Genomic DNA, 16,056 nt, shown 5'->3' with positions numbered 1-16,056 from the left:
GGTCCCATTTCTGATGCAAAGTTCTCCATTATGGGCAATACATATAGCCGGAGCATTGCAACTACACATCATTCCCTCAACACTGGTCACGCACATCCTAGGGTCCTTTATTGAAGGTCAACCAATGATATTCCACAACAGGCTATTAAGCCCACATCACAAACTAATCATTGCCCTGATGTGGTCTCTAGTTACCAGAGAGTGTTCCTGTTTGTACTGAATATTCTGGTATTTTGACATTTGGTTTAGATCATGACTTTATTGTTCTCTCTTATGATTGACCTCAACTTGTTATAGCTGTTACATTAACACTCTGTGCTCCTTCGACTTTGACCTGTCTCTGTCTCTGCTTGCAGGCTGTTTCGCTTTTCTAGGTTCCACATGAAGTCCAGCCACTCACACCAGTAATACACTTCTGTCCTGTATATAACTTCATTAGGCAATCTGATCTCTAAATTCTAAATGTCAGAATGTGTGAGTGTTCAAGACAAACATATAACAAGCAAAAAAAACGATATTCCATTGACTTCACATACTGTGTTAATGAGCGATGACAATTCTAAATAAAAAAACAATATATAAACAAAAGCATTTAAATAAAAAATTGGGATTGTATATATTTAAATGTGTGTGCGTATATATCCAAGATGTGCAGAATAAATACCGGTTCAGGCACTCCGGTATAACAAATAGTAGCTTTATTGGTGCAAAAACTTTATCAAGTAGAATTAAGTCACGCATGTTGTATTTTTCTCAAGATTAGTGAATTAATGGGAGTTGCCCTTCCAAGTAATACTTGCTGCATTTTTAATGATGGCACCTGAAATGCCACCACCCCCTCTACTGTAACTCCCACTAACCTCATGTGTTTTCTAAGGCAGACTTTGCAATAAAACCGCATCTTAATATTATACTACAGTATGCTACTCTATGACTTAAATATTAACCCCTACACTGCCCTAATAATGCCAATAAACATTAACCCACACACTACACTAACCATTAACCCCTGCATTACATATTAGCCCTTACACTAACACTAACACTAACTCTAACCAAATAATATCATGTAATAGAAAAACACAATAGTGAATTGTGTGTTAAGGGGAAATAATGTCATTGTGTGGTTCTGGAGACATTTATAAAACACTCGTATTTTAGTCTTGTGGTTTATTATGATGTCTCTGAAACCTCTCGATGGCATTATTTTCCCATAATATATAATGTACAACCCTGGTGACAAACATAAACATACCTTTCAATCCAGAGGCACTCCTCCTATACCATTTCAAAATCCCACAAAGACGATTCAAGCATTCCCTAATTTACTTCATGCTGACAGCAGCTAAATGTATCATAGTGAGCAACTGGAAATCGAAGGCATTACCCTCTGGGAAAGACTGGTACTTAAAAATCGAACACTTCCATGGGATGGAGGAACTAAGATGGGGGTCCCTAGATAAATACCATAGATATACAGACATATGGCAACCATGGAAACACTTCTTGAAGGGTACGCAAGACCATCTCAGAGCACAGACACACTGATTTGTTGGATGTGACAGGGGCAGGATATAGTGTATGCAGTGGTGATGTGATGTGACAGCAATGATCGGACCATGGGCGGTTTTCTCAGTTTCAAAATATAAATTACATTATGTTATTATTTTATAATGTTATTATTTTAGTATGTTGGAAACACAATGACACCATGAACACTCATTGCACAGGAGTCAGGATATGACATCCCCACACCCAAGAGATTTGGGGCAACAGTGAATCAGGGCCGGATTAAGAGCCCAGTGGGCCTGGTGCTGATAATTATGATGGGCCTAATTACAAAATCATATTGACCAAAAACACTAAAACAGTCCTACCTCCTAAGCGTCATGTATCTGATGGAGATGATGCTGTAGGGAAACTCATAGGATGCAACTATGAGAAAACACATACCCTTTGCTAATCTCATGCTTTCATCTTTCAAGTAAACCCATACCCCCTAACAGCAGTGTCCAGTAAAGCAGGAAGTCTATGGATGCGGTAAAATGGTGGGCTACTGACACAAATCACCTAACCAGAACGGCTGAAAGGGCGAACATACACAAAAAGGGGGAATGTCTGTGTCCCTATGTCTCCCAGTCCCTTAGTGTTTGTGTCCTCGGTGTCTCCCAGTGTCCCTATGTCACTGGGAGACCTGGGAAATCTGAGACTCTTGGGGACACTGGGTGACAGACACGAGGGGACACGGGGAGACATGGGGCACTGAGCCACTGTTATATATAGGGGACACTGGAGACTTGATAAAAACCTGGGTACAGGTCAAAATGTTGCGGTGTCCAATAAACCTGCTTAAAGCTATCACAGTGAGTGCCTGAGATTTTTTTCTTTTATACTAGGGGACACAGACACTACGGGCACAGAGACACTACGGGCACAGAGACACTACGGGCACAGAGACACTATGGGCACAGAGACACGACGGGCACAGAGACACTACGGGCACATAGAGACATGGGGCACTGAGACACTGACATAGGGGACACTGATACATAGGAGACATTGGAGACTTGATAAAGACCTGGGTACAGGTCGAAACGTTGCGGTGTCCAATAAACCTGCCTAAATCTATCACAGTGAGTGCCTGAGATTTTTTCTTTTATACTAGGGGACACTGAGACACTAGGAGACATGGGGACACAGAGACATTGGGAGACTAGGGGACTTTGGGAGTCTAGGGAACACTGAGACACTAGGGACACTGGCACACTACAGACACTGAGAGACACCAGGGACACATGGGGATACTGAGATACTAGGGACACTGGCTGGGAGACATGGGGACACTGCCATGTCTCCTATGTCTCCTATGTCTCAAAGTCACCCAGTGTCCCCATGTCTCCCTGTGTCTCCAAGCCTTTCAGTGTCCCCATGTCGCCCAGTGTCCCCTAGTGTTTGTATCCCCATGTCTCCCAGTGTCCCTTAGAGTCTGTGTCCTCATGTCTCCCAGTGTCCTGATGTCACTAGGACACTAGGGGACACTTAGAGACATGGGGACACTGAGAGACATGGGGACACTGAGCCACTAGGGACAGTGGCTGGGAGACATGGGGACACAGACTAGGGGCCACTGGGAGACATGGGGCCACTGTGTCCCTAGTGTCTCAGGGTCATGGGCGTTCGAATGGGGGGGGGGTAAAGGGGGGTACTTGCCCCCCCCCGGATTTTTCAGCTTGTGCTGCTATTTTTCATTTTAGTGTGAGAATACAGTGCAATACCAGCGCTGGCCAGTAGGTGGCGCTGTGAATTGAGAAAGGCAGAAAGCTACAGCTAATCCCTGCCTCTCTCTCATGACTGAAACCGCAGGGGAGCAGCACAAAGGCAGCCTTCCGCATAGAGGAAGGTAAAGTAGAAGGAGCAGAAAGGTTCTGCAAGGGGCAGCAGGGGTCAGCAAGGAATAGAAAGGGGCAGCAAGAAGCAATAAGGGGTCGAAAGGTTTTCATGGAGCAGGAGGGTAAAGTAGAAGGAGCAGCAAGGAGCAGGAGGGGTCAGCAAGGAGCAGGAGGGGTCTGCAAGAGGCAGGAGGGGTCAGCAAGGAATAGGAAGGGGGTGCAGGAAGGGGTAGGGACAGTCTGCAAGGAGCAGGAGGGGTCACCAAGGAGTAGGAAGAGGCAGCAAGGAGTAGGAAGAGGCAGCATGGAGCAGGAAGGGGCAGCAAGGAGTAGGAAGGGGCAGCAAGGGGCAGCAAGGGGCAGGAAGGAGAAGGAAGGGTCTGCAAGGAGTAGGAAGGGGCAGAAAGGAGTAGGAAGAGGGAACAGGAAACAATATCAGTGTTAATGTGTTCACTTTTATTTACTGAGTGTCAGGAAACACAGAGGGCCGCTGGGCAGGGGTGCCGCTGATTGGCTAAAACATTGTTGGCTAAAACATTTTTATGAATCGGGAACTAGCGATTGGCTTAGAGTGTCAGCTGACCACTCTAGCCAATCTGCAGCACCCATGCCCAACGTCAATCTGCACTTCCTGACACTCTGTTTCAGAAGTCGAATACCACTGAGCGACCTGGAGATCTGGAGCTGAAGGAAGCCTTTGGGGGTAAACCATTTGAGAGCAGTGTCACCCCTTCAAAGAAAGAGCACGCAGGGGCCTCTTTGCATCACAGCATTTTCATTTAGATAAAGTTGTTATGGTGACCAGAATGTTCCTGTAATTTGATGAAAGGAACACTATAGTGTCAGGAATACAAACATATATTCCTGACACCATAGTTGTGAAAACGCTATTCATCCTTGCTTTATGTGAAAATGACTATGCTCCTTCCTTTTCATGACACTGTCAAAAAGGGGCCAGGCATGGATGTCATTACAATTATGCCCCCCCCCCCACGGAAAAATTCCTGCGGACGTCCATGCTCAGGGTCCCCATGTTCCCCAGTGTCCCAATGTCTCAGCGTCCCCATGTCTCGGAGCTGCTGTCTGGACTCTCTGTGCAGAGCTGCTCCCCCGCGGATCAGTGAGTAGAGAGAGGCAGGGAGGGAGATGCCGTAACTTCTTATCACTGCCTCTCTCCACACAAACAGCGACCCCTACTGGCCGGCGCTGGTATTGCAGAATAATCTATGTTTATACTGAGACAGACATTTGTGTTGCCGGTATTACTGCAATACCGGCACCAGCTAGGCAGCCTCAAATACCTGAGAAATACGTCTGAGAAATACCTGGAAACCCTAAGAAATACATGAGAAATATCTGGCAACCCTAAGAGTAGTGTGTAAAAAAAAAAATGTAAAAAAAAAAAATTTTTTTTTTTTTTTTTTAAAACCAATGGGCCTATTCCATGGGCCTGGGCCTGGAGCTGCAGCTCCATCAGCCCCTATGTTAATCCGGCCCTGCAGTGAATACATACCCAACTAGTTGTGAAAAATGATAACATGACTTAGACCATACACCAATGTTACTAATATTGTGAAACTATATGATAATGTGTAACGTTATGTTGTTTTATACTTTTCCACTATTGTAATGTGACACGAATCATGATATGTGCAAACAAAGAAAAGAAACCAAAAATAAAATATATATATATAAAACAATAATAATATATAATGTACAGTTTTGAATCCTTACACACACACACACACACACACACAAACACACACATATACATACAAACGCAATGGTACTTGTTCACTTGCATTCTTTGTGCAGTTACCACAACGTACAGGACCTTTTTAGTTACAACATTTGCACTGATTATTTGGGGAAAATAAAATGTCCTGTTGCAATATTACAAAGAAAAAACAAATCCTAAAAGAAAGCATGTTATGCTCCCAGTTCTGTGACTGAGTGTTGACTGAAAAATGTGAGATCCGGTGACCGTATGTTCACAGCAACATGACAGATTATGTCAATGTGATTGACTTGGCTGTCCCGATCACATTGCTTCATTAATTTCCTATTAAATGTAACAAGCTGGGCTCCACCGGGCTCAGTACTAAATAAGTGAGAATTTACACTGTACGATGGTACAAGCAAATTGCACCCAAAACAGGCTTAAAAAACTGAACCAGTTGAGAAAGCTGTAAATTGGAACTTTGTGAATGTTCGTTATGTTATACTTAGAATCTGACTACATTTCGTACAATAAAAAGCTTGTGATAATCATCGACGTGTGGACTGACTGCAGTTTGAAACTGTGCTGCTCTTCATGCTTAGCCAAGTTGTACGAGTGACTAAGTCACTGCAAATCAATTATATATAGATTTTATATAGACTGCTTAATAAATGAAAAATGACCACACACAATCTGTGCTTTTACTAACCATTTGACAATTCAGTTAAACAGAGAAGTAATATTGTACTGTTTTGTGTGACTAAACCTTTTAAAGGAAAACTGCAACACTCCATAACCACTACAACCACTGTAGTGGTTCTGGTACATTGTGTGTCCTGGTGCCCTCCAAGAGTAAGGAGTCCTTTGATAACTTATTCGGGTCGGCCAGGCACATGTTGCAGCCTCCTGAGCTAAGCCATGCCATCAGATGAGCAATGTCAGCCAATCCACATTCATTGGCTAGTTACCTTGGGAGGGAGTCAGGGCACACCAGGCACCATAACCACTACAGCAGGCTGCAGTGGTATGGTGCTTAGAGTGTTTCTTTCATTATTATGTAATGTTAAAAACATAATACATTGGACACTTATTAGGCACTTTATGGGTACCTTTTAACAAAGTGGGAAAATGGGATTAGCTTTTGGGAGAGCGTCTTGTCGACCAAAAGTAAGTCTCACTCTTTTCTCTTTTTTCTAACCCATGTTTTGCTGATATTTTGCAATTCTTTTTGCCGCGCAGTTCTAGTATTTTAATTTTTAATTACCAGGAATAAAGTTTAAATGTTTTGCCTGAACTTTGCGATGAGTGGTTTGAATGCAGATGTATTATGTGCCATAGCTTTAAAATAGGTCACACGGAAACAAAATACACAGTATTTAGAAGGAGCAGAAAGAGCGCTATATAAATGACAATTAATTGAATATCATGCTGGGCAACCTTACATTTAAACGCACACAATAAGGAGGAAATACTTTTTTTGCATGGAGAGTAGCTGACACCTCAATAGCAACAATACGAATAAGGTAGAGTTGATTTTCACTCTCTGTGTCAAATCCTTTGTATAAAACCCTCCAGCACACCAATCAATGCTATCTGGCTTATCATATATTTCCTTTTGTTATCTTTCTCAGAAGAGATATTCCCAGTGTGCTGCTTTATGCATTTAACAGAAAACCATATGTAATCTATTCACTTTGCACTAATTAGATTATAAGCTTTTGGGAACACAGAATCGGTCTAAAGTTAACCTTTAATCAGCTTGGTTAGGAAAGAGCTCGCTTTAGCGGATTTTATTTCCATACCATGGAATACACCTGATCTGTCCTTCACTAAATACACTTTAACCCATTCAGGTACAAAAATGCCATCTGTCGCAAGTCCATTAAAACGGAGTAGGTCTACAATTCTGGAGACTACTCCACAGTGATCTAGTGTAGTGAGTTCCTGTCTCTTTTTAATTAACAACAAAACAGAAAGTAACTAATATTCTGTTATAAGCAAGTGTTTTTGTTCACAATGTCACGGAGCAGGGTGAATGATAAGGAGCCCCAAGAACAGAGAGAAACCTCTAATCTGGGATAATTGTCTGTTATTAAAGACTAATTCACCAGCAATGAGTTGTATAATACAGGGAGATGGTGTGTTTGGGGGATGGAGAGCACACAAATTACCACTCTAAAAACCTCTATGGTAAATCAGAGAAATACAGCACCCAGATAAACAAAGAACAATATTACTTAAATCATTAAAATCAACCAATTGTTATGACATGGCAAGCCAAGCTGCAAAATTACATCTAATTTCTCTGTTCGCCCTTTTTCGGTAAGTCCTGTAACAGCATTTAAAAGTAAAACAATATATCCTGCAGTCAATTAGAGCCAGAAATAGAAATGCTAAGATGTATTCTGAGTAGTCTGACCGTGCTGTCCCTTTTTGATAAAGGGATCATCCAGAGAAGCAATGATTTCAACGATCATATAAAGAACCCGCTATTGATAAAAAACATCATCTAAGCTCAACAAAGGTATCAGTGTACTCATCAACTCTAATTTCTTTTAGAAATCAATCCATACTTGTTAAAGGTAGATTCATAAGGTGTGAGTTGTATCCAATATATGCTGTATTTATGTAAAAATTCACAGAGAATATTATAATTTTCAGTTAACGTTTTTTTCCTGTGCATCTTCAATCTGATGTCAGGTTATTTTGAAATATACCCAAAAAACATCATCATACACCCATTGCCCCATGTTACATGCACCATTACTCTCAACTTCTTTAATTAGCAATCATCTGCATTTATCAAGACCTCTACATCTGTTGGAAAATGCTAGACCCGTACCTATATGTTAAATCTCAAACCCATCTCATCCACCCCTTCTACACTTTATCCTGAATAATTCTTATCTGCCAATCATTTCCTCGAATTACTACCTAATATTCTCACAAGCTCCTTTCCTAACTCATTGAAACGTGTTTACAAAAACTCAAATTCTGGCCTCCAGCTATCAACCTCAAACTCCCCCCTGTCTCAGAGGTAGGGGAATATTAGAAAAAAACATTAATTCAGGCCAATAAATCAGTTTCAAAACATGTTGTAAGCACTAGAATATTCATTGCAAAGGGATATTTATTTAGTCTTTGTTGAATGTTTTATTTTTATGACATATTATGTTGTTTAGTGTCAGAGAATTCTGTTAAATGATGTTTTTTATTGGGTCAATAAATAAACACATTCCATTATAACGTTCTCTCTAATTCAATGACATTCCATGACATTCAACGATGCTTCAAAATGCTACTTATACAGAAAAAGGAACATAATTCTTCCATAGATGTACTTTGAAAAAGCACAACATTCACCCATAGTGGCAAACATAGGAAAGGACAGCATTCAAACAGGATGTATTCATGTCAAGGCTTTCATTATAATTGCCCGGTACATTATAGTTATATTGAGAAAGCATAGGTTTCATCCTTAGAATTACAATGAGAATTAGGACAAATCACCTCTACGTGCACATTATATGATTCTGTTATTGTCTTTGGATGAACATTTTCAAATTAATTCCTGTTCTACACCATTCTGGTTGTGTAGAAGACACTTACTATCAGCTATTTCGAGATTCACCCCGCACTATCGCCTCTGGATTCTAAGCTTGTGGCTTATCTAAACACTTTGTGTAAAATGCTTCACTGGACACATTGTTTGTTCACTGCAAGAAACTCTCATCCATCTGTATGTTTGTCTAAATTAATTTATCATAAAATGTACAGGAATGTTTGATAAATCAATTAACCCCTTTACTACGGCAAGATACACATACAAGATCCAACCAACTCACTCATTCACTAAACAGCTATTTCAAAGCTCACATAATGTAATATTTGTTTTTAAAACAAAAACACGTAATCTAGGCAAAAATAATGTGGGTCTAGCTACAGTATATTATCACACATTGCATAAGCCTGCCATAACGTCAATGTACCCCATTATTGGCAAGTCCTATCCCAGCAACCTAATGCCTGCTCTTAACTCACTTGGGAAATCCTTCCTCGTGGGGCAAATATATACATATATAATATACCTTCATACATACACTGTAAGTACATAAGGAATACTTTATATTTGAGAGATTTTAGAGTATGTGTAGCCTATTTATAAATGTGTATTTCATTTCCTTATTCTCACCTTCAATTAAAATATATTGCCTCCTATGTGATTCTAGTCTTAAAATCTCAAGAACTCACACATATTCTCTCTAGTATATCTATTATATTATATATTATATTTTATATATTATCTCTTATTATTAAGAACATGCAAACCCAAATGGATTTCTATTATAAACCCATGCATACCTATAGAATAAACAAAGGGGGGAGATAAGCAGCGCCTCACATTTGGAGCTAGTTATCAGCTCCAGAAAACTGTGAGTGCATTACTTTTTATTTAACTCTCCTGAGCTTCAACATACTACACTATGTTCTGCATTTTATCCTCCTTTCTTTTACATATTAGCCTATCTGAATTTGGATTGGAGGACACCTCTAAGGCGCTGCTTCCCTCCCCTTTTATTATTCTACAAGTATTCATCTATGACCAGAAAGAAGAGGATATGGTTTGGATTTTTCAAGCTGTCTAACTCATACTGTAAACAAGTGCTAGGAACCTTCCCCTGTGGACAGTTCCATACACACCTATACCAAATAATCTAGTGTGACCCCTCTTGAAGAATGCTTGTCAAGTTCATTATAATGACTAGAGACAGAGTAACAAGCATTTTGGGTAAACATGCTTTTCCCTGAAAACTGGAATTTGGAAAAAAAAAAACGCTATTTGAAGTTATTTATTTCCCCTCATGAATTTGTTATTGAAATATTAAGATCTAAGACCTGGCTGTACTTTATCATTTACAATTGTATATCAATTTACATAAAATGTAAGCATTGCATAGCAAGTACGCAGTTTCTCTAAATGTTTGATATTTGTTTCTCTTTCTCATTCTCTTATTTGCTTGTGTTTTTGTTTGTCAAATATATATATATATATATATAGACACACACACACACACACACACATATATATATATATATATAAATAACAAACTGTATAAAAATAGCACTCAAAGGACTTTTTAGATAGTTGAAAAAAACATAAACTTAGCTTTATTCAGCAGTATGCCATAGTGCAACAACGTTTTAGTTCCCAGGTTCGTCATCTGATGAAAGTTCCGATTGGGAACTAAAACGTTGTTGCACTATGGCATACTGCTGAATAAAGCTAAGTTTATGTTTTTTTCAACTATCTAAAAAGTCCTTTGAGTGCTATTTTTATACAGTTTGTTATAATTTTGCTGATTGTACTGTGTATACTGGAGTGCAAGCAGTGGAAATTTTTATATATATAAATAAATATACATAATATAGTGTGTTTTGTGAAAGAAAAAAAATGACTTTTGTGTGCAGTGGTTTTTAATTGTTAAATTATATAAATAAGGATAATGGTGCCATAAATCATTACCCATGAAAATTTACTGACAGTTCTCTATTTACTAAATACATTAGAGAGAAAAATCTGCTCTAACAAAACATACACCAATCTTTCTTTTCCTTTTTACAGATTGTACTCAGCCAATGCAATGTACTGTTTGAGTGTTTGATAAAGCTCTTTCATTGAAAATTATATGAGTTCAGCAGAGGTTATGAATTCTAATATATCATTAAATGCTTAATAATAAACTGATCTAAACAAATATATGTTTAGTTCTAGCCTCGGAAAACAAAGAGGGTTTACATTAGAATGATTTATAGAATGACACTGTATATGTATTTTCTCTTAATCTAAAAAAAGATACCAGGGATCTAATATTGTAATGATCACAATTATTAATGGATACATCAATACGATCTATTTCTACCACAGTGCATTGTTCTGGGTAATCATATGCAAATTGTATTTACTTTATTTTGAATAGTATTAGTTTAATATAGTTTGCTGCAGAATATACTGGTAACACAAAGCTTCTACATCGAAATTGAGTAACCTGCATCCAGCTTGTTAATGTTCAGCATTAAAATCCCATCATTTCTATTGAAGTTTATCAATGAATGAGTTACTGTTAATCTAAAACCTGAAGAGTTACTCCAGGCAAATCACTGAAATGGTCCTGGTGTGGGACGTGATTGAATTATATCCTGGGATCGGGGGTTAAACCATCTAAGCTGTTTTGTATTAGAGCTTACAATAACTCTGTATAATGTGAGTGTGTTTCTTGCACTAATTAAGCTATATTTATCTCTATCAAGATATATTACTCTATTTTTTTAAATTATTTGTTTCTATTTTTAAGCAAAAAAAAAACAAAAACAATTTAATGTAAGAAGACTGGCATTTTGCTATGGTGTTATATAATTGCACATAGATGATTTCTACTTTTCTTTCTTTTTCATTTTCTGTTTGTATTTTGGCATGATTGTCTCAATTTTTTTTTATTTTTTTTTACTGTTTGTGTATATACATTAGAGTGAAGGTCAGGGTTTAAATGTTTAAGTTCCAAAAGTTAAATATTTACAATGTTCTAATGTTTAGTAAATACCCCATAACTGGAATAAACTGGATCTTGGATATTTTGTGCTGAACGGATGAGAAATAAAAAATCAAACCAACAAAAAAATAATAATGAGTAATCATTAGTTCCAAAGTTATAAACTCTTGAAATCTGCAGTCCACAGATTGCTGTTTAAAACGAGATTCGAAGCCGGGATATGCACAAAGCATTTTCAGAGCTTTCCAATATTGTTTAACTTTGCTGGGCATTTTCTGACATTTAAAGAATCTCTGTTTATGATGAGAATCTGGAACACACAAGCATAACAGATGTCTTTCAACTGGGGCCTTACCCGATGTATGAGCTAATTAACCGTGACATTTTACCCATTAGAACACAGAATATATGAACACATTTTACATAATATCTCTTAAAGCATTTAGCAACAGACTGGAAATTCCCCGATAATCTCCCAATGTGAAGCCCGTTGTAAATATTGGATCCGTCCATCTATCCATCCATCCATCCATTCATGAATCCACCCACCCATCTATCATCATGTTTGTCTGTCTACCTAATAGACCCCAAAGAATAATAAATAATAAATGGCTTTAAGATGATACATAGTTATTTGTTTTATGAACACAAATGTGTCTGAAAATCTTAATTTGGAAACTGACATACCCAGGTTGATATAGAGAGATAATCTTCCTTTCTGAAGTTCTAGAGTGATATAATCGCCTCGCTGTCCTTCTCCATGGAACAAAACTCCATCGCTCTCCATGCTCTTGAATTTTAAAGAGATGACGTCTTTAAATGTGCTCATCAGTTTCTGATTGAACCTGTATTGGAGCGAGCTTCGACCATCAAAGTCAGCTACATCTGATTCTAGATAAGGAACAAAGGGGAAATTGACAAACAGTCATGTAAGCAAACAAGAAAGGTCAATGGTAATAGTGTTCGCTTTTGACACAAACAAGAGCAAGGTTATTATCGGCCAATATTCTCTAGTCATTTTGTTTTCTCAGTTAACAGAATTCCCTTGGCAATGTCTGCCAAGGATCAATCTTTTTTAGAGTGAGAATTAGCCATCTTGACATTGCGTGTTCTGGAGGAAGGGACTTTATCTCTTTTTTGTTTTTCCTACATTAGTGTTATATAAATCACTATATATGAACTATAAAAAAGCATATGGTCAGAAATTTTAAATTATTTAAGAAGCACAATGCTTCTGAGTAAAGATATTGTAAAAAAATGAACAATGAACAATAATCTGAATTATGTTATCAATAAAGCATTAAATGCCAAAAAGAATTAGGATAATAAGACTCAAACCAATAAAGCCATGAAGTCCTTATCAGAATTATTATTATTACAATTCCAGAAACTGGCTACATAAATATAACTAAAACTGAAAAGTCAATTCTATAAACCAGACGGCAACTAAACAATTGTATTAACATAGATACATTATTTCCCGATGCAATCAAAATAAATGAGTCATATTGCACTGAAACATTAGCAAAACAAAAATTCAGATGTTTGCTTATAGATCAGTGAAGAACATTATAAAGACATAGCAATAAGTAAAAATGCAATGTTTTTATATGAAATGGGATAAGTTCGTACATATGTGAAATTGAATTAATCTGTGTGTATTTTAATGCATTAAAGGCAGATAAAAGAAGAATGGAAGAAAGAGAGATATGAAAAAAGAATCAAAGCATTATTCTGGTTGGCGGATCATTTTTTCACCCAATCAGAAGCTTGCAGGAAGCAATTTTATGGTCAGTGAACATAATATGTATATACTAATATTATCTTATTTTTCTAAATAATCTTTTTTCATATAAGGTAAACGTATTTCTTAGTATTGCTACCTTATTTTTAAATTGTCTGATGGCTTATCCTTTTTGTGATAATGAGTTTCCAGGAATGCCTAAATAGCACCATCTCCTGGCTTCCATATATATGGAAATGACATATCTCTGGTAATTTAGTGGCAATTTTCCCAGAGATAACTTTGTGAAAACGGTTATTCACTCACTAGATGCAAGCTTATTTCATGTAAAAGAACCTGTCTGATAGACAGACATACAGTGAGATAGACAGACCGACAGACAGACAGACGGATGGACAAACAGATAGATAGATAGATAGATAGATAGATAGATAAATAGAGATAAACAGATAGAGAGACAGACAGAAAATGATAACTAGATAGATAGAATTAATTAAATTACAATTTATGTGGCTGAAATGATCAGAACTCACTAACTGACTTCCGACGGCCTCTCTCAGAATTCATTACAGTTTGTTTTTGGTACAAATGACCATACATTAAATCCCTCTTACTTAGTGAATCTACGCAAATACATTTTGCTGAACTTGTAGAGATGATTAGGCATGTCAATCTAATCATGATTCTATTTTGCTGAATACCATTTTTATTAGAGGGGACATACCTCAAACTGCACGGATCCTATACAAGGCTTTCAGGGTCTCAAATCCAATCATATTGGAAGAAATGACAACACATGCACAGATGAAGATGCATTCTTACTAAAGCAAGGATATACTTTTAGATGAAAACTCTTAATCAAATGGAAATGTCATGATTCTATGATAATATCTGTTCTTTGCCGTACATATTAAATTTAAATCCCCTAGTGAATCATTTTTGTGCATTGGTTGTCATTTGTTTTATTATACATAGGAACCAGGATTCCTTCTCTAAGGGCACCTTGTCAAAGTAGACAAATGATGACTATATCATACAACATTTTTATTGTTAATTTGTACTGTTTATTTCAATCAAGCACGCAAGCCCTATGAGTAAGTACTTACACAAAAAACATATATTGCATTCACTCTGCAGGTATAGCGTTACTGTTCCATCACCTTATTCTTTCCTTTCCCCATCTTCGTCGCTGTATATTTTTTGTGTATTTCCTGGCGTCTATTAAGTGTCTCTGTCTCTTTTATGGATTTGTATCGTTGTTTTGAGTTTGTTCGACTGATTTGTGCTTCTAAAGATGTTTTTATGTTGTTAATTTGTTATGACCACACAGTTTTTGTTACATTTGAGTATTTCATTTTTTTTTTAATTTTGCTCTTACAAACTAAATAATTAAATAAATAAATAAATGAATAAGATATATTTTATCTTAGTTAGAATGAGAGAGGAGAAATTGCCTTGGTCTTACTGTCCCTAGGTTTGGATGTAATATCCCTTGTTTATATATGAATTAGTATACTTTCAGTACTGTAATTGTTTGAACTCTAGATGTGTTCGTTATTGACGTTTAATATTTGTTATACAATTTGTTGCTCCTTCATTTTGCCTAAATTAAAATGTATTTAAAACAAAATATAAAATAATCGGCAACTCAAAGACTAAAGAGTGCTGGGACATACTTCCGTAAGAAAGAGAAGCCTCTCGCTGATACTCTGGGGACAGTTAATATTGTAATGAATTTTCAAAGATTAGTTATAGCTCTAAGGGATAGTTGATCTAAATGTAAAACTTCAGCTCTTAGCCAAGAATTGTGAAGAACGTATAACCTGCAAAGATTGTGGCCAAACTGTTGGCTACAGTGGCCTAAATAATGGTATACCCTTGTTAATTATCTATCATTTCCAATTCAATTAATACAACTTTGGGTGTTTGGCTTATTCAGCATAAACAAGGAAAACAAACATGAAGGAAACATGTTCTTTTTAAACACAGTCCGTTAACCGTACAAGTGTTGTTTTTTGTGTGTCACATGACTAGCAGTTATAATTAATCAGCCCTTAAACAAAAAAGGAGTGAAGTCATAATTTGTAGTTACATTACATTGACATTTATCACTCCCAGATCAGTCACTCCCATAAAAAAGCATCTTAAAGGATCAATCATTATTATTATAATTATTGGCATTTAAATAGTTATAAAGTTATAAAGGGGAGATTCTAACAATAAATAAGACAGATGATGAATGTCACAGAAACAATAGGTTGATGAGGATCCTGCTTAAAGGGACACTATAGTCATCAGAACAACTACAGCTTATTGAATTTGTTCTGGTGAGTAGCATCATACCCTTCAGGCTTTTTGCTATAAACACTGTCTTTTCAGAGAAAATGCAGTGTTTACATTACAGCCTAGTGATAACTTCACTGGCCACTCCTCAGATGGCTGTTAGAGATCCTTCCTGGGCCATGGCTGCCTAAAATGCATCCAAACATTCAGTATCTCCTCCCTCTGCATGCAGACACTGAACTTTCCTCATAGAGATCCATTGATTCAATTAATCTCTATGAGGAGATGCTGATTGGCCAGGGCTGTGTTTGAATTGTGCTGGCTCTGCCCCTGATCTGCCTCTTTGTCAGTCTCAGCCAATCCTATGGGGAA

At 37.3% G+C, this 16,056-nt stretch overlaps 1 protein-coding gene across 1 annotated transcript in view; it reads right to left on the bottom strand.

Moving 5' to 3' along the window:
• The window catches only part of CNTNAP5 (contactin associated protein family member 5), a 355,606-nt gene that overhangs the window by 194,777 nt on the left and 144,773 nt on the right, over window positions 1-16,056 (bottom strand). Inside the window, exon 5 of the mRNA XM_063429233.1 lies at window positions 12,345-12,548. Coding sequence (XP_063285303.1) covers window positions 12,345-12,548 — 204 coding nt within the window. The remainder of the gene's footprint in view (window positions 1-12,344; window positions 12,549-16,056) is intronic.

Source organism: Pelobates fuscus, chromosome 8, assembly GCF_036172605.1.
Source record: "Pelobates fuscus isolate aPelFus1 chromosome 8, aPelFus1.pri, whole genome shotgun sequence".
In the NCBI taxonomy this organism is placed as follows: domain Eukaryota; kingdom Metazoa; phylum Chordata; class Amphibia; order Anura; family Pelobatidae; genus Pelobates; species Pelobates fuscus.
The sequence above is the reverse complement of the archived record's forward strand: the minus strand, read 5'-3'. Positions and strand labels throughout refer to the sequence as shown.